The 25,414-nt window shown below is 42.7% G+C and overlaps 1 protein-coding gene across 1 annotated transcript in view; it reads left to right on the top strand.

The window, feature by feature from the left end:
- Positions 1–2,530: 2,530 nt before the first annotated feature.
- The window catches only part of spns2 (SPNS lysolipid transporter 2, sphingosine-1-phosphate), a 97,912-nt gene continuing 75,028 nt past the window's right edge, over positions 2,531–25,414 (top strand). The window contains exons 1-2 of the mRNA XM_050036649.1: positions 2,531–2,737; positions 2,768–3,033. Coding sequence (XP_049892606.1) covers positions 2,802–3,033 — 232 coding nt within the window. The 5' untranslated portion in view covers positions 2,531–2,737; positions 2,768–2,801. The remainder of the gene's footprint in view (positions 2,738–2,767; positions 3,034–25,414) is intronic.

The raw sequence follows: 25,414 nt of genomic DNA, 5'->3' as shown, positions 1-25,414 counted from the left end.
GGTGAACATTCTTCACAAGTCAAGGTAATGGGGTCCAAAACTCCAGCAGAGTTTGCATCCATTTACAAACTCTCACACAACTCGTGCAGTGTAATCCAAGTCTCATTTATCCAGTCGTATGCTCAGTACTTCCCAAACACATATGCTAAAGGCTCTGCACTGTAGTTCATGAATATGTTGTAAGCTACACCCAGTATTAAATCAGTCTCGACACAAACACAATCAACACTCTCAGGCCTCTGTCATTGAATGTAAACTCCCGTGCAAGAAGTCTTGTTGTTATCTTGATTCTGGTTTAGAATTTTATAAACAAATCAACTCTGCTGTCAGCACGAGATTAGATCACTTGCCGAATTGAAATCATTCCTGCTCTGCTGAGAATTTGGAGAACATAGTTCCTCTTATCTCATCTACTTGCAAATCAGACAGTCTTATCTCACCTGCAGCTGGTTCAGAATGCAAGAGAGAGAAGAGTGACCATATCGCTGCTGTACTGACCTGTGAAGTAGGGAAGAAAAGGAGTTTGAGATTATTTTATTTGTCTTTAAAGCCCTGCATGGACTTCCACCAGGTTAAATCTCTGAACTCCTCATTGTCTACTCCACCTCCAGACCTCTAGTTTGCAACTCACTATTAGAGCTCCCCCTCCTGATATCTTTAAAATCCATCTGAGGACCCATTTCTTTTCTTTAGTCTTTTTAAGTTGGTCATGACGAAGACATAACTGGTCTCACACTTTTTATTTGTTTGTTTTTATTTATGTGTTCTCTGTGCAATGCTGTGTGTTTTCATGATTGTATCCAGAATCATGTATTCTACATCTTTATTGATGCTTTTTTTTTTATCCTTATAATTCTGCCCATGTGTTTTTATTTGAATGTAATCATCATATCAAAATCTCATCTCTCTGTAACACACTTGGGTCAACATTTGTTGTTTTTAAATCGCTCTGTAAATAATTTACTTGACTTTATCTTTTATTAAAATAAAAAAAAGTTCGAAAACATGCTATTTTCACTTCAACAAATGACTGTCAGTATGACAAGGTGAGGACCTAAACTAAATCAATTCAGTTTTGAAATTTCAGATTTGTGGAGAGAAAAAAAAGCAGCAAATATAATTAAACAAACAGAGGCGCCACAGTGAGAGGAAAACTGGGACTGATAACCCAGCGTACCAATGGGAGGGGGGCCCTCGAAAAGCCTGGGATGAAAAGTTCGGTTTTGTTTGCATTTTGTTATTGTTTGTTAATGGGGTCTCATTTATAATTATATATATCTAGGATCCATACTGTATGTATGTACATATACGGATAAAAGCAAAAAATGTGAGAAAAAATATTTGACAATTTCTACACTCAGGCTTCCACCTCACCGTCTGCGTCCTCATCCCGTCTCTAAAATGTTCGTAAGCACGGGTCAAAGTTTCTCCCATCAAGTCTATTTTTATAGATTGCAACTTTGGCGTGGGAAGTGGCGTACACGTCTTTCAGGCCTCGTTTTGTGCGTACGCAGTGTTTATAAATGAGACCCCGGTCCACTTGTGTTGGAGAGGAAGAGACCTTTGTGGATAATTCAGCTTATGGTAAAAAAAACCCTCCTGAATAATTAACACTGAAGGAATGCTAACTGAGAGAAGTTTCAGCTGGTTGCAATGTACAATCCTCACCACTAGNACGCGTCTTTCAGGCCTCGTTTTGTGCGTACGCAGTGTTTATAAATGAGACCCTGGTCCACTTGTGTTGGAGAGGAAGAGACCTTTGTGGATAATTCAGCTTATGGTAAAAAAAAACCCTCCTGAATAATTAACACTGAAGGAATGCTAACTGAGAGAAGTTTCAGCTGGTTGCAATGTACAATCCTCACCACTAGATGCCACTAAATCTGCCAAATCTTACACACCAGACCTTTAAACTGCTCTTTTCACACGCTTTAAAATGGATTTTGAGTATCTGTTTCACTCTTGTAAGGCAGTGTGCTCAAATCAAGATCTGAGAAAGGGAAATGAGGGTTCCAAAAAAGAAAAAAAGAGACAGCAAATTGAGTTCATTTCAAAACTTGTGTGAGAGAGATATGGATCAAGAGAGGAGGGGCAGGGGGCCCAAGCAGAATTTGGTGCTACGCCCCTGCAAATAAATCCAGAGATGTATTTGGGACCCTTTACTAAAAATATGAGCAGCCCAGGGGCGGTGCAGCAGCTTCATTTCATCTCTAAATGTGTCTGTGCAACATACTTCAGTGACCTATTTCTATTCACCAGTAATGTTTTCTCAGTCAGCAGTCGTTGCTCCCTGATAAATGTGATGGAGATTAATAAATATATAGATAAATAAAGTCACACCCACCCACCCATTTCCCACCACTCTCAGCTTCCTCAAATAACTGAGAGGTTTTTCCAGCCGCACTACACTCCGATTGCAATTCCCCGGCATCTGCACCACAGTATCAGGTGCGGCTCATTCGCTGCGGGGCTTCATGGGAGGAGTTTTTTACAGCCAGGTCACACCCCCTGCACTATAGCGCTCCGTACTTAGAAAAAAAAAATACTAAGGAGCGCAAAGCCCGGCCGTCACACTGCTTGAAAAACATGATCCAGAGAAGAGCGACTCCTGCGCTTCAACACTTGAGACAACAATTTCACTGCGAATAATTTCAAACCCCACAGACCATCGCTGAGTCTGCTCCGTGCTCAACTATTCTCCTCTCCATTCTCTCTCTCAATTTTTTTTTTTTTTTTTTAAATTTTCCCTGCGCTGGANTTTTTTTTTAATCTTTCCTGCGCTGGATCTTTCGTGCCAGAAAATGTGCGTGGAGAGCGATGGATGCGAGATTGAAGGCTGCAGCAGTTCGGATGAGGTGCGCACGCTCTCGGGCAGCATGAGCCCAGCGCTGAAATCCAACCCGGACCTTCACCCGTGCAAACCGGGGCAGAAATTCCGCGCGGCGCTGCTCAGATGCCGCTCACCGGCTGCTGCCGCCGGGATCCTCAGTTTTGGGAACGTCCTCAATTACATGGATAGATACACTGTAGCCGGTAAGAGACCTGACTTCTCCCTTTCTATTAGAGCTGTGTTAGAATAATGTTATTTTGTCTGAGGGGCTCCAGCAAACACAGCAGAACAGATTTCTCTCTTTGCTGGAGTGATTGCGCTAATTGCCTGTGAGCTGGTGTAGAGCAGCCTGCACACCTCAGCTGAGACGGGCGGAACAATGGGGCTTGCCCGAGCGCAGTGGACAATCTGCTGAAACCACAAGGCTGGTGTGTGTTTGCATGGGTTCAGACTGAATGTGTTGTGGTCAAATCAGATAGATGTCTTCGCTATCACTCGAGGAAAATGCTTGACAGTAATGATTTTAACCCGGAGCTGGCAGATAATTGCAGATCGATCAATTAAGGCGATCAGCTCTCCATCCGCGAACCTGGCTGCATGCTTTCGCAGTGTGTGTGTGTGTGTGTGTGTGTGTGTGTGTGTGCTACTGCAAAATGAGGGAGAGGAAGAGGGAGTGTATCAGTGTGAAGAATCAGTCATTAGTTTTTCGCCTCTTTCTGGGAGCCATTTAGTCCAACAGCATCTCACAGGCTGTATTTTGTGCGGACTGTGTGATGCTGTGTGTGATGAAGCCATGTGGTGTTCATCCCCCTCAAGTGTCCGCATTTTTCTCACTATAGCTCCAGATCCAGGGCATCATTATTAAAGCTGAACACTGTGTGCACATGGGAATTAAGCTTGTGTCTTAGAGTGTGTTCTGCATTTGTTGTGCAATTATGGAACTGATGATGATGATGATGATGATGATGCAAAGTTTAGTAGGATAAATTGCAGATTTTGAAGAGTGACAGAAAAATGTAGGCAGAATCAAATTATTAAAATTGTCCAGTGTCTCCTCTCACACCTTGTTTCTATCCAGGTATCAAGAAGCTGCTTTTGCACAATCATTTTGTAAATTATTAAGGATTCCTTATTAATGATTCTGTGCACATTAAAGTGTTACACCAGACCAAGTTGACATTTTATCCTCAGCTTGGTTTTTTTCAATACTTGCCTAAGCCTTTGGACTGTGGCACTGAATGAGTTAAAATTATTGCTGCAGCATGGAGAATGGAGGGAAGCGTGTTCACGGGGAGACTCTGTACAAAGAGATGCTTCCTGGTTAAAGTGCAAGTTTCTATTGATACTCTGACATACTTAAAGTCACACAACACGGGCTGCCACTGACGATTATTTCTCGATTAATCAATTACTTTGGTTTATAAGATGTTGATCGGTGTTTCCAAAAGCCCACACATGTCTTGGTTTTGTCCACAGCCCCAAATATATTCAGTTTATCATCATAGAGGAGCAAAGAAAAGGAAAGATATTCACATTTAAGACACTAAAATCAGAGAATTTTGACTTTTTTTCCCTTAAAAATTGCTCACACCAATCAATCAAAATCAGATTAGTTGCAGATTAATTCAACACACAACAAAAGTCCACTTGCAAATCTTATATTTCGTTTTTTTATGTCTTCACGCATAATTTGCAACATAATTATCTGCTATTAAGATTCTGTAATTGATAAATCAGGGGGAAAATGGTGGGCTTCACTCCCCTGGTAGAAAGAAGGAGTGGCATATTCAAGCAGAACAATGTGTACACTTAATAGCCACATGCCTACGGCTCATCACCCTGAGGGCTTCAGGTCCAGTCTGTTAAGAGTCAAGCTACAAACCCTCAGGCACCTGAATGATCATCACGGCGGGACGGCTTTAGCCGCTCGACCTGCAACCAAGAATGTGTTGATGTGACATATCTAATCTCAGCATCTTTAAGCACCACTCAGTCACAGCAGATAGCTTTAAAAGCCTCATCCCCAGTCGAGGATGCTTCAGTCTCCCTCTACGGTGGCAATTTGTACTCCTGTGTCCCCACACCTCCTCGTGCTTTGATCAGAGGAAACCCCTCATTAAGGGGCTCGGAAAACAACTCGATCATCTCCATCATGATCCCGCCACTATTGTCTCTATTTCGTCTCTATCTCGTATTGCAAAGCAGAAAATCCTCTGCAAAGCCGTTAACTTCACCGGACCTACGAGGGCTTGCTGTGCTGTGACAGGAGGAAGAGAGATGGGGAGAAAGTGGGGGAAAAAGGGAGGAGGAAGGGAGCGCAGGATGATGGGGTTGGGGAGGGGAGGGTGGTTGCAGCAGCCTGGGTGAACCCTCGTGGGGAGAGGCTGTGCTCGGTGCATGTGGCGCAGAGAGAGGGGTCCCTTCCCTTCTCCTCCGTGGCACCTAAACGCTGCTTTTGCATTATGCATGGGCAGCATGTGCGTCGGACCCTCGCGCAGATTGAGGACCGGCGACCATGTGCATCAGACACAACTAATACATACAGCATGAGCTAATCTGCTGTTCTCCCTCCTGCTTCCCTCAAGCCATTCTGTCCTCTTCTGCTGTGTTGCAGTAATAGATGGTGGAAGCAGTGCATCTGTGTTGAAAGCACAGAGGGTGCTGTGTGTGTGTAGAGCTGTATTATGTGCTGTTTAATTAGATATAATGGGGGATTTTGGTTATTGTAAAACTGTAAACAACACATTTAGCTTAAATGTTGTCTTTTCCTGATGCAATTTCTGATCTTATTACATTGTTCTAAGAAAAATTAAGTATTGATTTCCATTTCCACCTCCTTCTTCCGTCTGCACCATCAAGACTCAATCTCCCATTAGCTCTCTGTCTCTTCTTCTTCTTCACTCTAATCACTCTTTGCTTTCAGCCTCTCTGGCTTTCTTGTTCTCTTTCTTCAGCAGCAGGTACCCAAAGCGCATCTCAACTCATAGATCTTAATGTCAATTAAACAAGCATGAGCGCACACACACACATTCGAAAAGACTCTCCCCACCATTTCAAGAGGGGGCTGAATGAGAGAGGGGAGTTGCGAGGTGAGGGGAGGGGCCGGCTGCTGCAGTGGAAGGCAGTGGAAGGGAAGTGGACGCAGAATGCAGGCTGAGCCCAAGCGATGCCGTTCCCCCTCCGACGTCAAAAGGTCTTTGTACCAACAGCCGTGACTGTAGTGTGTGTGGATCACTAAAGCATTGTCACAGAGACAGAGGGTGACCATTCCAGACACCGGGGCTATTCTGCTCCACAACAATGATGGGAAAATTGCACCCACCAATGCAAAGACTCAGATCTTTCTGTTAATCCCCAGTGTCAGAGGTGAAGCCACACACACGCACATAAAAAAAACACACCACATACAAACTGCTTTTTATGATTTCCAACACTTGACTTCTCCAAGATGATGGTGAGAACCACAGAAGAAGGAAGAAGCCACAATGTCTTTCGTTTTGTTTTTACGAGAGGTTGTTTTGTTCCGGAATTGATAGATGCACCGCCAATATGTGTTTTACAAGACTTGAATTTTTAATGCCAGCAGTATGCGAAGAGGGACAGCTTCAAAACAAAGTCATTACATGAGACTTAAGCTGCTGTATATTGGAGAGAATGTTTGGGCTCTAGAATGAGTGGAAAACAAACTCAGTATTGATTGTGTCGTCCTTTAGATTTCAATAGTGTGTGTGGGAATGAAATTTAGTGTAATGTAAGCAAATGAGTACATTTCTGTTTTTCCATCCCTTAAAGGTTCAGTGTGCAGGATTTTGGGGGATATATTGACAGGAATGGATAATAATAGAATGTTTTATTTAGTGTAAAATAAGTGTATAATAATTTTAGTTACCTTGGAATGAGCCTTTTATATCCACATGGGGAGCGGGCTCTTGTCCAAGAAGTCCACCATGTTGCACCACCATGTTGCCCAGAATGGACAAAGCAAACACTGGCTCACATTTTAAGGGTTTAAATCACCTGGTCCATTTGTGTTGAGAGAGGAAGAGACCTCTGCGGATAATTTGGTTGATGGTAAAAACCTCCTGAGCAATTCACACTGAAGGATTTCTAACCAGGAGAAATTTCAGCTGGCTGCAATATGCGATCCTCACCACTAGATGCCACTAAATCCCCCTAAACCTTACACACTGGACCTTTAAACTGCTCTTTACACCCCCTTTAAAACACATTTTGAGTATCTGTTTCACTCTTGTAATGTGGTGTGTTCAACTCGGGATCATCACAGGACGACACACAGATTAAATTTCTGCAATTTCCATGTTTCTATGATGTGGAACTGGCAAAAGAGACAGCGATCTGTTTTTTGTCAAGCACACTTATGGGCCAAAACCAAGTGTGAACAGGCCACTATTAAGTTTCAAGGGTGCTGAAGAGAAGGAGGGTGTGAGAGACAGCACAGCAGTCAGCTACAAACCGTGTGCAGTAAGTTGGACTTCAGACTCAGCTGTTCAGTCGGTAGGTCATCCCTGACCTGCAGTGCTCCTTTAGAAGCCTGTGCTTGTTTTACGACTGTCTGTGATGCAGACAAATGGGGAGTGTCTGGGACATTTCAGGGTGTCCCTATGACTGCTTGCTGCATTTCAGGAAAGCAGCTTGCAGGGAATTGAGATGAAGACCTTCCAAGATTGGAGTGGAGGCCTGATGACTTACGATGCACCGGTTGGGTCACTTGTGTCTGGCCTTTTGGAAGTAGCCATTTAAACCACAGCCACTTATATTCCATTTGCTTTTTAGAGTGCATAAGAGCTCTGAGATTTAGAGGGCCACCATGTTTAATTTAATTTAAGGTGGCTTTGGAACCTTAAATCCCGGTGTCGGTCTCCCTGTAGTCCCATAGCAGACAGTCCAAGCTCCTCGACAGCTTATCATAAAGAGGGGATTAAGCGTTTTTTCAGAGAATATGAGGATATGTGAGGCAGACACTCAGCACTTTAAGTTATTTGCTTGGTTAAGTGTGTGTGTTAACTCTAGCCAACCCCCCTGTGTGCACCCAGGGTCACCCCCTTCTCAGCCAGCAATGGGGAGATTTGGGGAGTGGTAACTAACTGACTGCAGCCTAATCTGTGGTGAACGGAAATGTTGGGGAGCTGCAGATTAACGCTTCTTCCAGGCACTTTAAACTGAGTTGTCTCAGTCAAGCTGTCATTCCAGGAATACTAGAAAAACATGGTCACATCCAACCCAATCGCCACACTAAATGTTGGCATTGTGCATTCTGCAAACCATGGATATGTCATATTTGTACATTATTATATGGCATTTTAACAGTGCTGGGGATAAGGTGTAATTAGATTTAAGCACAACAACAACTTGGTTATGGCTAGAAAAAGATCAAGTATTGGCCTTAAATACCCAGTTTGGGTGGCACCATCCCAGCTGGAAAGGCAGGGGTGTCTCAGTAAAAAACAACTGCTTTTTATGCCAATATCCCATCAGGAAACCAAGCGATGTCTCAGTAAAACCTTGTATTTTTTTTTAGCACTATCCTGGCAAGTAATGCAGAGATGTCTTGTTAAAAAACACTGATTTTCATGGCACTCTCCCAGCTGGAAATGCAGCAATGTCTTCGTATAAAACAACCGCTTTTTAAGCACTATCTAGGCAGGAAATGCAGTGATGACTTGGCAAAAAACAGCTGCTTTTGTGGCACTATCCCTGTTGGAAAACAGTGATGGGTTGCTAAAAATACACCCACGTTTGGTGGCTAAAATGCGGCTGAAAAGGCGGTGTTAAAAAACAACAGATTTTGTTGTTTGTTGGTATCGAACAGTGGTCTGCAGATTGGCACCACCACCATCCCCTCCACCTCCAAATGACAAAGTCAGCTCATAGCCTATATAAGATCACCTTAAAAACATTGATATGATACATATGTACAAATGAAGTGCTTTGCAGAAACAAACAATGCCAGTATTTTATTCTGTTGTCTGGGCTGTCATGTCCCAGTGGACGAGTTCAGAACCCTTGCATGTGAACTTTTGGCATCTTGCATATAGACACAGATGACCGTGTGGGAATAATCCTCTTAAAGACAAGCTCTTTGTCGCACTAGCAATCTATCCAGTCTGACAGGCTATGCAGATTAATTCCTGACAGCATTGTGTCCAGTTACTTTGTGGCTACTCATTATCACCGTCCACATAAGCCTGGGGCATCCCTTTCCTCATGAAGCAATCAAAGGGTAAATGCTGAGCTTATCTTCCGTCTTCTACATGTGTTCCTGTCTGCTGTCAAGACCCAAAGCGCTCTTTCTGGAGTGTAAGTGCTCAAAATTGAAGAAAGGGCACCACTTTCAGTTCCACAGAGGCTGGAAAAGAAGAGAAGTGAAGATTGTGTAGGTGTCTGTTGGAACATTGGGGAATAAATCAAATTCTAGGCAAATCCAAAAGTAGAAAACGGAATCACTGCGAAACAACCCGGAGTGTAGAATGACATTTTTTTTAGCTGCTGGTAGAAACATGTCATCACAGATCTTCCTCAGTAACATGAAGTGTTGCAGCGGAATATGTCAGGATTAGACACACAAGAAGTGTCTCCTCACTAATAAACTGTGTGTGAGAGGCTGTACGCTCGAGCTGCTTTGGGGTTTAGCTGTGGGTTGTTTCACCCTTCACACTTCTCCCTATTTCACCCTTTCTCGTTTTATAGCATTGACATTAAAGGTCCCCAAACAACAGCAGAGGCATTAAAAAGATGGAAGGGCCTCTAGTAATTTTTTTTATAGGGTTGCTGCGTCTTTCTTACCGAGCTTTTTCCATCTGATGTTGAGCTGTTTCGAATTAGGCTGTACAGCATGAAACGTCTCTTTGAATTTGAACATCGCTTCTGCGCTTCTTTAAGACAATCTATTTCAGCGTCTTTCAGAATCTTTTATTTCACTGTTGACAGCAAAATATTGACACTATTCAACAGATGTTACACAGGGGCATTAACAATTACACGATATCCTACCAAGTGGACTTTTCCAGACTGGTTTCCCACAGATATCCCACTAATCTCTTTATGTCTATATCCTGGCGTGCCGTTCCCACTGCTGTGAGAAAACAGTCTGTGTGTTCTTTAGGCTCCGATTTAGCCGACGTCTGTAATAGTAACCAGTGGAATTAGACGCAGCCTTTTCCTCTGCCAGCGCAGACTCTTTCATGTGGCTACTCCAGATTTCACCATCGTGCAGACGCACTTCCCTCGCAGCAGCTTTCACCCCCGTGACCCCCCGGCTATGAACGCGCCGCTTCACGGCTCTGCTGATGGTCACTTTGTTGTGACTCTTTGACTCTTTTTCTCCGTACAGCTGTTATTTTGGCATCGCCCCAACCTTGCATCCGACATCACTCATCACAGCTATGAGGCCATTACATATGTTGCATTCTAGAGAGGATATTTTTACATACTGTGCTGCCCATGCAGTAGAGCAGAGGTTGTTAAACTGTGGACTGAAGAGAGATGTGACTTAAGGATACTGTGTGAGGTGAGAGGGACAGGTGGATGCCAGAGGAAACAACAGGAGGTTAGTTATTGTAGTTTGGTCTGTTGATTTGGGCTGTTCACCAGCGTGGTTAGCAGCTGGAGCTGCAGCAGTGACTAGCGCTGCAAGGTGTACTAATACTATAAAGGTATTGCAATACCCTGACGACTATAGTGCTATATCCCATTTTATTAGTACTTAAAGAATGACAGTGTTTAAATAAGAGCCGCATTTCCTATGAGTTGTGTTGATGTGCAACAGCAGCCCACTGCAACAGTGTGTGTCTCTACAGACATCGTGGGAGAGGCATGGCTGTAAGTACAAGTGTTCATGCCTACCGTCACCCCGGCCAGACTCACAACGCGCCGAACGCCGGCGCTTGGTCAGTGGCGATCAGTGTCAGATACAGACGCATCGTGGCACCCTGTAGTGGGAGTATGGGACGCACCGGGTGATGTCATTTTTTGGCTTGCTGGGCAACTACCTTAAAGAGCAAGTATGTGTGTGTAGTGGGTGGGAGCGGAGGTGGGCCAATAACCTTAAGACTTCGGTGGTTCGATCCCCAGCTTTTCCAGTCTGCATGTCAAAGTATCCCTGGCCAAGATACCAATCCCCAAATTGCTCCCTGTGGCTGTTCCATTGGTGCTTGAGAGCTTGTGAATGGTAACTGAGTAGCAGGTGGCACCAATGGGTGAAAGTGACGTAGTGTAAAAGCGTCTTGAGTGGTCGGAAGACTAGAAAATTGCTATACAGTTTACCATTTACCATTTACTTTCACCCAGGAGTGTTCCTTGTAAACCAAAAGTCAGTGGAGATATTGTAATAACAATGTAGTGTACTATTATTGTGTAGCATGCTGTGCTGTTGACAGATGTCAGATGATGTATGTCACATGATGTAACATGACGTTAGTAACAAACACACTTATTTTAAGCCAAACATGATGTGTTTTTTGTAAACCTAACCACATACTTTTGTTGCTTAAACCTCAGGAAGTAAACCTTGGAGCAGGAACTCTACATTTTCTTTTGAAAACGAAAGTTCATTTTGACAAGGCACAAAGACTATAACTAGCATAAATTGACACACCATCCCTGAGCATCCAAAACTGATACACAAGGCGTACCAGGGTGTCATAGTTTAACTAGAGCGCCACTTATACGCAGACCAAGGGAGTCAACACATCCAGCCTGACAAAGAATTCAAAGAGCGACAGGTTAGCTAATGTGATAGATAACACAATTACATCATGCCCATGCCCTCAGGTCAAATGAGTGTGATTTATTTTGTGATAAGTCAACTTTTTTCAGGTTTGATAAGGCAGTAACGGACAATGAAAACTGTTTGGCTTTATCTTTTTAGCTTACTTACCATTGCAGCAAACATCTCTACGTGCAAACGCAACATTCGCACTGGTAACATTAACTTTACCATGACTTGCAAGCTGCCAAAAATAAAAGTATGCAAATTGCATCCAGTCAAATTACTTCCTCTGTAGGTTTTTGCCATGGTATCATTTCAGTATCCGCATTGTGATATTTAGGCAGGTATCGTATTGAAGTCATAATTTTGGTATTGGACACAGCTCATGGCAATTTGGTTACTTTAACCCGAGTGCCTGATTACCGCAATTTGCATCTAACATCTCACATTTTTCCTCTCTGAGTCATAACTCAGCTTTTGGCAGTTGTCTCTATTCTGTGTGTGTCAAACTCTGCCACATCAAAGCCACACATCCTGTTTTTAACAAAATCCAAAATTAGGATAGAATCTGAGTGGTTCTCTCAACACACAGTGCCTTTGCTTATCATTCAACGTCTTAAATGGTTCTTATCTTTAAACTTCCAGTAGCTTGACGAGTCCACTTGTAAACGACAGCAGTGCTTGCTCAAGCTGCCTGTTGATCTTTGACACGTGAAGGTGAGTGGTAGTCTGATAATCGCTGACCTCCCCTCTGTCATCAGAGGAGTGTGTGTGGACATAAGGACGGGGCGGTGGTGTTTTCTTTGGTGTTTTGTCCTCCGCCTACAAGTTTGCTCAAGGATTAAAGCCCTGAGATAAACACAGTGTCCGTTAACTTCAGTCCAGATTTTAAGACATGATAGAGTGACAGCGAGATGAGTCATAAGCAGAGGGATTCTCCCGGTCGCCATCCGGCCCTTTCATACACCCATTCGCAATTTGCCCCCATGTTAAAAAGACGCCCCTCCCTTCCTGTCTCATTATCCGAGAAGACTAGGGTGTTTATGTGAAGAAAGAGCTGAAATCCATCTCTTCAGGCAGACAGCAAGATGGCAGAAAGGAAGGAGGAGAGATTTGGGATGTGTCGAGCACTTTGCTGTGTTTGACATGCTGTCAAATTGCAGCTCATCCCCGCTTATAAAAGGTGATAGGACAAAAATTTGCTTTTCTCACTCCCTGCATTCCCTCTCCTGTGATTATCTCTGCAAACTTTAACAAGGAAATGTTGGAGCTGCGATGTTGTTGAAATGAAAATATGTAGGACTGTATCACTAATGTGTTGTATGGGAACACACTAAGGAAATAGCACAAGCAGTGGTTGTTAATTTGAGTTGTCAAAATCACATAAACCTGTTTTTTTTTTTTTGTGTTCTTCCTTGTAAGACGACTTTTTCATTCACATTCATTTCAAGGAGGGATGTCAACAGTTAATTATTAATCATTTCACCAACGGCAATATTTTTGACTGGTTACATATGTCGGCTTCAAGGTTATTTTGCTACACTCCAGCTGAACGCACCATGCACCAGCCAGGTCTAGTGGGAGCTAATGGTATCGCTCATTCGGCAGTGAGGCCCCAATCACACAGAGAGTGTTTTGCAGGTTGCAAAACATGAGGTGTACCACACTGCCTTTTTTTATTTTGATATGAATGCCACCAGTAAAAAACGTTTGCTTTGCCTTTTTAGTGTTGCCAGACAACCACCCCATCACCTACTTACCCTAACGTCCCTGTGTAATCAATCTACCGTTTATTCCGGCCAGCTGAAATTACCTACTTAGACCCTGAGACCCTAAAATAGGAGGGTGGATCACAGGAAGTACCACCAGTTTCTCCTCCATTTTTTACCAACTGTTAACTTGTTGTTGTCGACGCCACCACAGAAGGCCCACCTCTCAAATCCTCCAATTAGACAACACAATAATAGTGGAGATGACGTTGGGCACTTTTCCGCTTGAGTTATGGGGTCCGCAGAGCAAGCGCACTAGAGACTTACAGCAGCCAAACGTGCCTGAGTGTGGGCGAGCATCTTACCTCTGCCCGCTGAATGGCTAACTCAGTTTAGCGCTTTGCTAACTTGAATGGTAATAAAGTATTTTAATCTTGTGGCTCTAAAGATTTAAAGATTCTCTAAAATCTATGGAAAAAAGTCTTTCTGGGCCCCATGACATCATGTGATGGATCAGGACGGTGCAGTTCCACTTTTGCCTACTATGTAAAATTAGCTTTAAAGCTTGTCGCTCTTCCTGAGAGCCTGGTTTCTGCATCGCAGCTAGCCCACTGTCTGTCAGCAAAGTCAACAGGAAATAAAATGAAAGGAAAGGGATTTACATTGCAAAACATTAAAATTTCAAAACCTCTGAATGAATAGTTCTTTGTAATGTGGTGCTAAAGCTCACTGAGTCAATGTGGCTCCGGACTAAAAGCAAAGGCCTCTTGTATTTCACGTCGTTTTGAATTTCAACACACACAACAAAGCAACACAAACAAGTGAAATTTCTGTGTTGTCATATTCTAATGTTCCCGTGAGTCCAGCGCTCTGGGTGAGACTGCTGATACATGTGATGGAAAAAATGCAAATAGAAGACAATGCAATCCATTTATTTTTGCGAAACACACAGACACTGAATATTGATCAACAGAGCAGCAGCTTGAAATTTGTTACAAGTGATGAAACTGTAATATCCTGAGATGCACTGAAATTGGATTTTTCTCTGACACATTAACAAGTTGTTCCTGAGAGGATTGGAATCTAATATTGACCTGCACAAGCTGCAACCAGCGGTTGTGAGAGCAGACCTGCAGCTAGCAGTGATATTAGCTCTCGGCTCCTGGAAGCTCTCACAGCTGCTAGAATAATATTTGGAGTGCTTATTTACAGCAGCCCTATATTTGAAAAGGCCCTCCCAGTTGAGGAAAAATTTAATCTTTTTCCCCCCATTTACATGTGATGGAGTAAATACTGGAGCCTGGCACAGGGATTACGTAATCTTTTATATCCACTGATCAGGCCCAGGATAAGGTCCTGTGTGTGTTTCCTCACATGTTTCATCCGCTCTTGTTTTGATTTCATTTGCGGATATCTGTCATGTTGTCAGAGCAAGATGAGATTGCAGGATTTTCATTACTGTGTTTGGTGTATGCGTTACTGAGTTAGTGGGAAGAGGTGGGGTTGAATGAGGGCGCTGACCTCTGTCAAAGACTTAGATCTTTCTGTTAATGCCCCGGGTCAGAGGTGGACACACACATGCACACACGCACACACAGCCCTTAGTGTGTTTTTCTGCTGTTAAAGGTTCACACTTAGGATTGAATTCCTATGAGAATGTATCGTTGGTTTTGTGTTTCCAAGACGTCATTGCCATGGGTGGATAATGAGACAATGAGCCCCTGGGCAGAGACATGCAGAAGGCCCCCCCACCTCTCCACAGATGCAACACACACATTTTATATTTGTTTAGCCTGTTTTTGTTGTTGTTTTGCACCTTTTTAATAGTTGTTACACATCTCTCTGCGGGTTTGTGTGTACTTTTTTGCCCCTTTTAGTAGCCGTTTTGTGTCTCTTTGTAGTTGCTTTTTCTCCAGTTGTAGTTGCTCTGCATCTCTTTGTAGTCGTTTTGTGTCTCTTTGTGGTTGTTCTTTTTTTATAGTCTTTGTGAGTCTCTTTGCAGCTGTTTTGCATCTCTCTGAAGTCATTTAATGTCACTTTACTCTTAATTGTTTGCATCTCTTTGGGCATTTTGTACATTTTTTGGTTTCTCTGCCCCTTTTTTGTAGTCTTTGTGCATCGTTTGTGTCTCTTTGTAGCTGTTTTGTGTCTCTTTGTAGTTTTTGTGCCACTTTTTGTAGTCTTTGTGGGTCTGTTTGTAGTCTTTTTGCATCTCTGAGGTCGTTTTGAGTCTCTTTGTAGTTGCTTTTCATGTCTTTGTGCTCTTTTTTTGTCTCTCTGTGGTTGCTTTGTGTCTCTTTGTAGTTGTTCTTCCTCTATTTTTAGTCTTTGTGAGTCTCTTTGTGTCTCTTTGTGAGTCTCTTTGTGTCTCTTTGTGGTCTTTTTTGTCTCTTTTTGGATGTTTTACGTCTCTATGTAGTCATTTTAAGTCTCTTCTTGGTCAATACGTGTTAATTTGAGTGACATTTTGCAGGTGAAAGCCAGGAGGGCCCCTGACAGTTTGGAGCCCTGGGTTTGTGCCTGGGAGGCCCGTTCAGTAATCCATCCACGGTCATTGCTGTCACAGGGGCGACATATATTAAACTAAATGTTGGGCTGGCAGCAACACGTTGTCTTATCCAATCAGTCGAGCCCCTCATTTAAATTCTGGCTAATTCTGTACAACACAGCTTGATTAGCAGGCAGGCAGACTTTTGTATCTGTGTTTATTCTCGGCTGCACTGTGGGAGAATAGCTTATGAGACAATGACAGGCTGAGTTTAGGTGTTTGTTTCTGCAGTGCAGTCATACACCAGAATGGTTGGTTACGCCTCACTGCCCAGGGAGGGTTATTACAGCGTTCTTTTGATTCTTTAGCACCGTAAATGTTTACTGGTCCATGTTTAACTACATAAATCTGCTCAGTCCTGTCAACACACCACTACAAAACATTTTGATTGCATGTATTTATAACACTGAATATATAACACTATACTTTATGCTGAAGCTGCAGCTGAATGACTTACATGTTCAGTGATGTTTAGGACAAACCCACAGCCTACTGCGGCGGCTCATGTCGTCATTCAGGTTGTTGATGTAAGTATCTGGGCAGCGCACCAGTGTAAATCCTCGTGCATTTTTCTTATTATAGTTAAATGACTGACTGATAAGTGCATGAGGCCTGAGGCCATGTACTGCGCTGTAGGTATGTGGGCCATTCTTTAATGAAACATGCCTGGTATGTGGAGGAAGTCGTAGGAACAAAAAAGGATGCCTTGGTGTGTTTTCCCACGCTAAGAAGAGTTCACATCACACCTCACTGTTGAGAAGTCTGATTGAAAAATTGTAGAGTTCAGTTTTGGAAATGGGTTCACAGCTTTTTCTATCATGTAAAATGACTTCAGAAATCAAACATTCAATAATAATTTCCCTTTGAGGAGATTCAAACAGGCCTCTGAGGTCATTTTTTACAAGTTTGTGCAAAAAGACATATTTGGGTTTCTCAGAGTGTTTGATGAAATAGCCGAGGAAGTAATGAGATGCATATCTAATTCATGAGACAGTGAAAGATGAACCCAACGGCCTTAACTAAACTGTCCGCCCCATAACCGGCATGAAATTGACTTGGAAATTAGTGTTTTTTCTCCTTAAACGAAGACACAGTGTGAGAGAGGCATCGGTAGGATTGCTTTTGAGTAACGTTGAGAGGTCACCTTGACAGCATCTAAGAATGAAAATGCTTTTGTATGTGTGATTGGCCTTCCCTCTGGTTGGAGTAGTGATGGGAATACAGGAGGAAGCCTAAAGATAGAAAAAACAGACTTTCATATTTACGCATCTCTAAACTCCCAGGAGCCGTTATTAAAGTAGCTGTTATAAACACTGCAGCACACACAGTATGTTGCCAATTGTATTGGAGAGCAGCGACAGATATCCCATTAGCTATGGTCCAAATGGAGTAGTTGTGGCTGCTGTGGAGAATCATGATCGATGCGTGGGAGGAGAGACAAACTCATTTGTGACAGATGTTATCACTGCGCACATAAAAACTAAATATGGCAGAGGGACCTTCCTTGTTTCATCAGTCATACTTCAGTATGATGCAGTCAAGCAGCAGCCTTGTAACAAAATGGACGCTTAATTGCAGCAAGATGTGGTGACATCCCAAGGTCACATTTAGTTCTGAATGGCTGGTTATGGGAGCCTGGTGGTCCATGCCATGGAAGCACTGGAATAGAGTATATGCAAGAGTCGTAGTTTATTGTTTTTATGTAACCAGTAAGTCTCTTGAGATGGAAATTTCTTTTCTGAGGAAGACCTGGCCAAGACAACATACCAGTTAGTTACAGTTTAAAATAGAGATAAAACACAACAACTGGGTTGAGAGAGATTTGCTGCCTCAAGTGTAGGAGTTCAAGTATCTTGGGGCTTGTTTATGAGTGAGGATAAAATGGAGCCTTAGATGGACAGGTGATTTGGTGCGGCATCTGCAGTGATGCAGGCGTTGAGCAGGAAGAAGCTCTTGATTTACCAGTCCATCTACATTCTGAAGCTCACCAATAATCATGAGCTTTGGGAAGTGACCGAAAGAATGAGTTTGCAGATACAAGCAGCCAAAATGAGTCTTGCCTGTAGGGTGGCTTGGCTCTGCCACAAGAGATAGGGTGTGGAAGAAAGACATCCAGAGGGAGCTTGGAGTAGAGGGGTCAGTTAAGGTGGTTTGGGCATCTGATCAGGATGCCTCCCGGCCAAAGAGGTTTTTCGGGCACGTCCAGCTGGTAGGAGGCCCTGGAGCAGACCCAGAACACAGTGGAGGGATTATATATCTCATCTGGCCCAGGGACGCCTCAGGATTCCCCAGGAGGAGCTGGAAAACGTTGCTGGGTAGAGGGATGCCTGGAGCACCTTGCTCATCCTGCTGCCCCCACAACCTGGCCCCGGAAATGGGTGGTAATGGATTTTTAAAAGAAAGGGAGAGAGAGAGGCAGGAAATGCAATTATCAAACACACAAGGAAGAGACTAAAAAACAGTTGCATTTATTAGCTACATGGTCTTTTAACATGGCTTTAAATTTCCCAAAGGGACTAGATTATTAAGATGTAGTATGCTCTGCAGATTATTCCAAGCCCGAGGACGAAAGTAGGAGAAGTGTTTTTTCCCCAGCTCAGTGCAAAGCCTTGGAACTGGTGAGAAAGCCACATGGTGGAACGAAGCTGAAAACTTCTGGTCTGTGTCATGAGTGGATTTCACCCAGAACAGCCTTGTCAACAAAAATGTACAAATGAAGTTGTCTATGTAGACTTAGCAACGGCCAGTCTAGTAGTGTGCAATGATGAGTATGGGAGCTGGTCTCATAAAATACTGTGATACACAGAATTTAAGAGGTCGCATGATGTAGACATCAACATAGTCCAAAAACAATTCGAAAGGTAGCTTGCATTAGAGTTTGTCCTGGCTAACATGTTTTAAAAAAAAGCCTTATTTTTATGATTAAAACCTCTTACAACGGATTGGTTTAAACCCAATTCTGTCTATTTTCTATGTCCTTACACACTGGTGGTGGTTTTAATGGGGTATTTAATGGTATGTGACAGATTTATTCATTATTGATTTTCCCAGTTTTACGCAATTTCAACCCTTTTTGAGAAATAGAAACTCAAAATAAACAAATTCCTGGATGTTCTTTCTTGAAAAACAGAAATAAAATATAATGTGCCATATAGATTACCCATATAGAACCAGCTGAGCCCCTATTTGCCCCTTAATTCTCCATTTTGTGGCGCCTGAGCACGGTGATTATCCAGAGAAGATAGCTGGGCTGTAGCCGTTTGATGCTAAATTGAGCTGAAAATACAAATCTTCACCAATTTTCTTGTGTTTTCATCATGGCTCAGGGTCACTTTCCACCCTCTATTTTTGTGAAACAGCGCTGCGGTCTAGACAGTCAGTTTGACAGCCTGTGGACATCTTATGCTTTCCAGCTCGCACTGCGAGCGCATCAAGGGGGAGTCAGATGAAGTGGATGAGTCAGGTGTCAAGGCGAGAGCACATAAATATATTCTTTTTAAAGTACATCAAGTATCAGGTATTTAAAGTGAATATACCAGCAGCATTTTAGAGCTACTTTATCTTTGAATAATTAAAGATACTGCGTCTAAATGAGTGTCATTAAGCAAGACAAGAAAAAGGATTGTCTCGATTGTACGTACACTTTATGGTAATTATGCAGCAAGATGTTTAGTGTTCCCCACAGTGGATTCTCCTCATAAAACCAAAAAAAAGAGGGAGAGAGGAGAAATGAAATCTCATTAAAAAACACTACATAATGACTTTAATCCTCCACACTGTTATGTAAAAATAGTGCTGGGATTACTGACAGGATTTTTTCAAATTCACATGTGCTGACACTGGCACACACACACACACACACAGAGTAATGTACTGTGAGTGAACTCGTAGGCTTTTTTAACGAACAAATTGTCCCTACCCTGACATAACCCTGCGTGTCCATGTATCACCACTTTGGTCCTAACTGAAATATATCAACAACTATTGGAGGGATTGCAATGAAATTTTGCACTGACATTCATGATCCAGAGAGGAAAGATCCTATTAAGTCTGGGGATCTTTGGACTTTTAATTTAGTGCTACCAGCAGATCAAATTCTATACATATCCAGTGAAATGTCTATAGATTGGCACATATTTTGGTTCAGACATTCATGTTCCCCAGGGGATGAATTGTAGTACCGTATTCTGTCATTTTTCCTCTTGCAGCATCATCAGGTCAACATTTCACTTTGTTCAATACTTTGGTTTATGACCAAAAAATCTGGTGACATTTCCATCAAGTTTATGTATACTTTGAGGGTGCCATGCTGTTGTTCTGATAGCTCATTATTCAGAAGCCTTAATGGTCCAAAGAATGTCCCATTGCACAGAATTCCATATGTCCAGCATCCCGTTATCCCAAAAACAAATTCTCATTGCTCTATAGAGTTGTTTCTAAGAAAATACTCTACACACTGTCTCAAACATATGCACATGGCTAATTATGATGCAGATTGACACTGCTACTGCAAAGGCATGACTCGCTCTACTCCACGTCTGATTGACTTATCACGATATTCTTACCTTAACCCTAACCAGTCTCTCTCCTCATGCCCAGACCTAACCAAGGTGTACTAGATAATCAGAGGCAGATTACAGTGGGTGATGTCTTCGTCATAGTAGGAGGCTCTTATGACAGCTTTTGGTACTTTCTTTGAACTATTGGGGCTTCAGAAAAATGAGCTGTCGGAACAAAGGGCTGAAATGAATGTGCTGATTATTTTTTGGACTAATCAATGAATTGTTTGGTCTCTAAATGTCAGAAAATCTCTATCCCAGTTTCCCAAAGTCTAAGGTGGTGTTGTTAATGATTTTTTCAGCTTTTGCCTTTTTTGGACAGGACAGATAGATATGAAAGGGAGAAGACAGATGACAAATGAGTCGACATGAAGCAAAGGGCCACACATTTGACTCAAACCCGGTCACTGTGATGTCTTTAAAGTCTTGTTTTGTCAGATCAAAACCCCAAAATATTCAGTTCAATATGATATAAATCAGAGAAAAGCAGGGCATCAACACATTTAAGAGGCTGTAAGCTGCATTTTCTGCCATGAAAATGATCAAAGTAGTTGATGATTATTTTTCTGTTGACTGACTAACAGCCCTACTTTGTTTAGTGTTAATTAGCAAAAGCTAGCATGCTAACATCCTCAACTAAGATAGTGACCACTGTCAATGTTATCTGCTCAACATCAGGACATATGCATTGTCATTGTGAGAATTCTGACGTGAGCGTTTAGTTCAAAGCATGAGATCAAATGCCATTGTGGTTAGTTCTTTTTGGATTGATATGTTTAAATGATTCAGGAGGACTCAGCCAAATTGAATCTAAACCTTAAGGCATTTTGTGAAAGGGACAATGTCCATATCACTTCTGCAGTAAATTAAACCAGACACCGTTTCTCTTAGTGATTCTCTGCCAGTTAACATGGCTCCTTTTCAAAATTCCACATAAATAACACTCCTCCGAGTCCACATTCAAGGTTGAGTTCAACTGCTGTTCAGTATTCCTGAGAGACGCTGGTGTGAACGGGTGCAGCTCACGGAGATCCCCTGGCAGTCAGACAGTCTCATCTCATCTCAAATACCTTTGCTCCGCTTCGTTGCATCTCTTTCCAATACATCTAATGCATTATCTCATACGAACAAGTGGGCTAGCCCTGGATGTATTATGGATGAGCTATAGGTTTAGTCTGCTCTCCCGATGCTTTACTATGCGTCCTCTCCACTACCATCAAATATTTAGCACGTACTGGCTGGGACTAATGCACCGCAGCCCTTGAGCTGAATTCAAGCTTTTGATTAGTGAAAGAAAATTAGGTTGGAAAAAAAAGCCCTATTAATCAAAGTGGTAAGGCTGGCAAACCTACAGGCCTTTAATTTGATTTCGCCCCAGTTTGGCTGTCACAAATTTAGAAGATTAGAGTGAAAGCTGTCTCAAATGTCATAGTGGTTGTACTGCTGAAATAACAGCATATTCATTCTCACACACTGACAGGAGTTCTGATTTCTTATATTAAAGTGATGTATACTGTAAACTGTCATCTTATGCAAGTATTTCACTGCTGAAAAGATGGTCAGTAATGGAACAGATACCATTACTTTTGAAGTTGGTGCTACATGACCAGAGTAAACAGAAGGAAAAGGTTATAACATTCACTTTTACTCAAGAGGAAAACCTACAACTACCAGAATGCACTGCGCCGCACCAGACCAGTGAACACTCCCACTGGTGGGTGATGTAATGCAGCTTGGCCGTTTGGTCTTGAATTACAGTTAAAGAATAAGCTAGTATATGTTTCTAAAAACATTTGAGGCAAGAAATAGGCAATATAGTAACAGAATATTTGTTTATATTTCATCAGCGCTGCTTAGTTTTACCGTCTCATCTCAGTTTTTTCAGCCTCCGTTGTTCACAATACAGGAAAGAATGTTGTGCCCACTTCCTGTTCTCGTATTACAGCCAAACAGTGCACTGAAATATGTTTCTGAAGACATTTTAGGTGAGAAATAGGCAACACAGGGACAGAATCTTGGTTTATATTTGAAATATGTTTGTTTCTATTGTCCATTCATTGTCTTAACAATTTATTGTTTATAATCTGTGAAATAAAAGTAAATAAAAGTTTAGTTTCTACTGAGGGAAATGGTTTTCAGCTAACAAAAATACACAGGAGGTCTACATAGCTGCGATGTGTACTTACATTTCTGGGGAGGTGCATGTCAGGCTACAGCAGAGGGTACGGCGTCGATTCAATGCACAAGTATAAATCCTGCTGTACAGCCCAATCTACGTCGTAGCCTGACGTGCACCTCCCCATAACCTCCTGGCTTTTTGTTGTCAGCTGAAAACCATTTCCCTCAGTGGAAACAAAGCTTTAATTTACTTTAATTTCACAGATAAGAAACAATAAATTGTGAAGACAATAAAGCCTCCATAAAATAGCATTCATAGCATAGTCTTGTGTGTCATTTATCCTGGCTTCACATGGGTTGAGGAGATCGAGTCGCAAGGCTAAGGGGCAGGTTTCTCTCTCGATCCGCTTCTATACTCTTTGTGTCCATGGTGTAAGGCATACGAAAATGCCTTAGTAGCTCAAGAAATAGCCCTGCAGCAAGTGAAAATTTGAGCTGAGAGATGAGCAGGAAGATCTGGGCACTGGGAAGATGGAGGGAAGTTTACCACAGTTCATTTACACACACAACGTACTTTGTCACGAGACGAGGCTGATTGAAAATCTGCAAAGTGTGCCTTTTTAGTACTTTCACTTTCATGATATGAAACCCACACATCATAGTCAGAAAAATCAAAAAAGGAACATGAACTGAAACCAGTAGTCTAATTTATTCACTTTTACTTTTAGTTGCAGTAGACCCACTGTATTGTGCATACCCGTGTTTGAATATTCGTGATTTGTGGGTTTCACAAACAGTTTTTTTCTTGGCATGATGGGAATTGTCTGAAATAGGATTTTCACTGTTGTGGGTGTGTTGCTACAGATAAGAAGATGAAAACGATCCAGGAAGTGCAGTCTGAGTTACACATCTGTGAGTTAGGATTGCAAACTGAAAATATTATTAGGTGTAATAACCTGACTGGGACAACCTTACTTTAATTTATACAATCCACATCATGCAGGTATTTAGATGGGTTCCTCTCTTCTACATCAGTAGTGTCAAAAGTAAAAGTGAATTTAAATCTCACCAAAATGCATTGTGTGCATATTTGAGATCTAACAGATACGCTGGTCATATTGACTTCCTCATAAAACATCTGCAAAGTGTGCCAGCACGTGTCTGTGCATCCCCCTTCATGTGCATAAACAAACCAAGAACTCATAAAAACATAGCGCCACAGTGGTCAAAAAATTCCACAGGGTACTTTTACTCAACATGACTCAGCTCTCAGATTGATAATATGTTAGTTCTGGCTTCAAAACAGTAGCCTCTAAGTTTGTCAATAGAAAGTCTTGCTGTATTTTTCACGCAGTGTAAAGTACAAGTGGTTTTCGGTGAAGCAGGACTTGAACTTTTTAGCGCTCACTCACACAATCCACATCTCTTGCTGATTTTATCCTCTTGTACAAGTTATCCCGTGCAGGCAGCTCGACACTGTTTCCCAGACATTTGCAGCACGTTTTCCTTTCTGTGTGGCAGGGAAAGGAAGTGGAATGGAAAAAGCGCTCCCCCGCCCACTGCGGCCACATGGCAAGGGAGGAGAGCAGTCGGTCAGGAGCCCGCCGGCCACAGTCGGGCATATTTGTGGTCGGCTTTCTCCTCGCTGCCGTCTGAGACGCTCTGCAGCGCGGCCTGCCTCTGCACTCTGTTGCTCTCTCCCCGCACTGTTTCTTACCATCTCCCACACGCTTAAATCCAAAAATTGGTCACGAGAACAACCAGAAAAGATGCACTTTCTCCTCACTCATTATGCCCCCCCCTCTTCTTCCTTTCCCAGACTATTTATACTGATGGGGGTTGACACATGAAAAGGGATCACCCCTTTGCAGGAATGAAGGGGAAGGATCTGGCCACATCAGCAGAGTGGTTCACCGCTGCCCGTCACACTCTGGCCAGAATGAATGACTTCCATCCATTGGCTCCTTCTCACTCAGACACACACACACAGTAAAACCAGGGGAAAGGGGAACACACACACACACACACACACACACACAGATATATATATATATAAACAATGGAAAAATATCACTTTACAAAACGGATCCAGCCCAAACTGACCCGCTTGTAGCCACCACCTATTTCTTTGCTCCTCATGACTCCTCTCCTCTCTCTGCATGTGTCTCTCCAACACTCGTCACCATTAAATTGGACCGCTATTCTCTCCTTCCTCTTAGCCTAGTTTCTATGAGCAGAAATAGAACCAAGGGGGGCCGGAGATCCACGCGCCTCTGTTGGGGATTTGATATGAAATCTGTCCTCTCTAAGCTGATGGAGTTCTGCGTGTGCATATCTGTGTATGGCTGTATGGGGTGTGTGGGCGTGTGTGTGTTCACTTATGGTGTATTTGTGAGTGTATGGCGGTCCCAGAGGAGTAATGCTGGCAGCGTGCGTCACTGCACGAAAGCTGGCCTTGCAAAAACAGCATGCTGTATCCTCATTTAAATGTTTCCTCAGGATCACGCCATCATGTTGACTAACTTCGGACGTTGGGTAATTTAACCTCCAAAAATGTGTTGTGTTCTTTTTGCAAACATGATGCCAAAGAAAAAAGTATGTTATTCTGAGCTGCATTAATTTATCCACAAACCCTTGCCTGTACAGTTAGTGAGCAGCCTACTAGTCGTCCTATAATGGAAAAAGCAAAGACTGAAAGAAAGTACTATTCATATCGAAGATCATTCACCATTCACTGCTCTAAATGCAGCATTTGTGGCGTGTTCACCAATTTGAGTCATTTCTTCTTAAGCTGAACTGTGGTCATAAAGGCGGACTTTATGAGAGGGTGGAATAAGTGTCAGCACCACACTGGCCCCCCGACTCTGTCAACTCTGTGTTTTGACTGCGTGGAGCAACTGTCTGCAGCCGCATACTGTGTAC

This window comes from Epinephelus moara, chromosome 3 (genome assembly GCF_006386435.1).
Source record: "Epinephelus moara isolate mb chromosome 3, YSFRI_EMoa_1.0, whole genome shotgun sequence".
Classification (NCBI taxonomy): Eukaryota; Metazoa; Chordata; class Actinopteri; order Perciformes; family Serranidae; genus Epinephelus; species Epinephelus moara.
The sequence above is the reverse complement of the archived record's forward strand: the minus strand, read 5'-3'. Positions and strand labels throughout refer to the sequence as shown.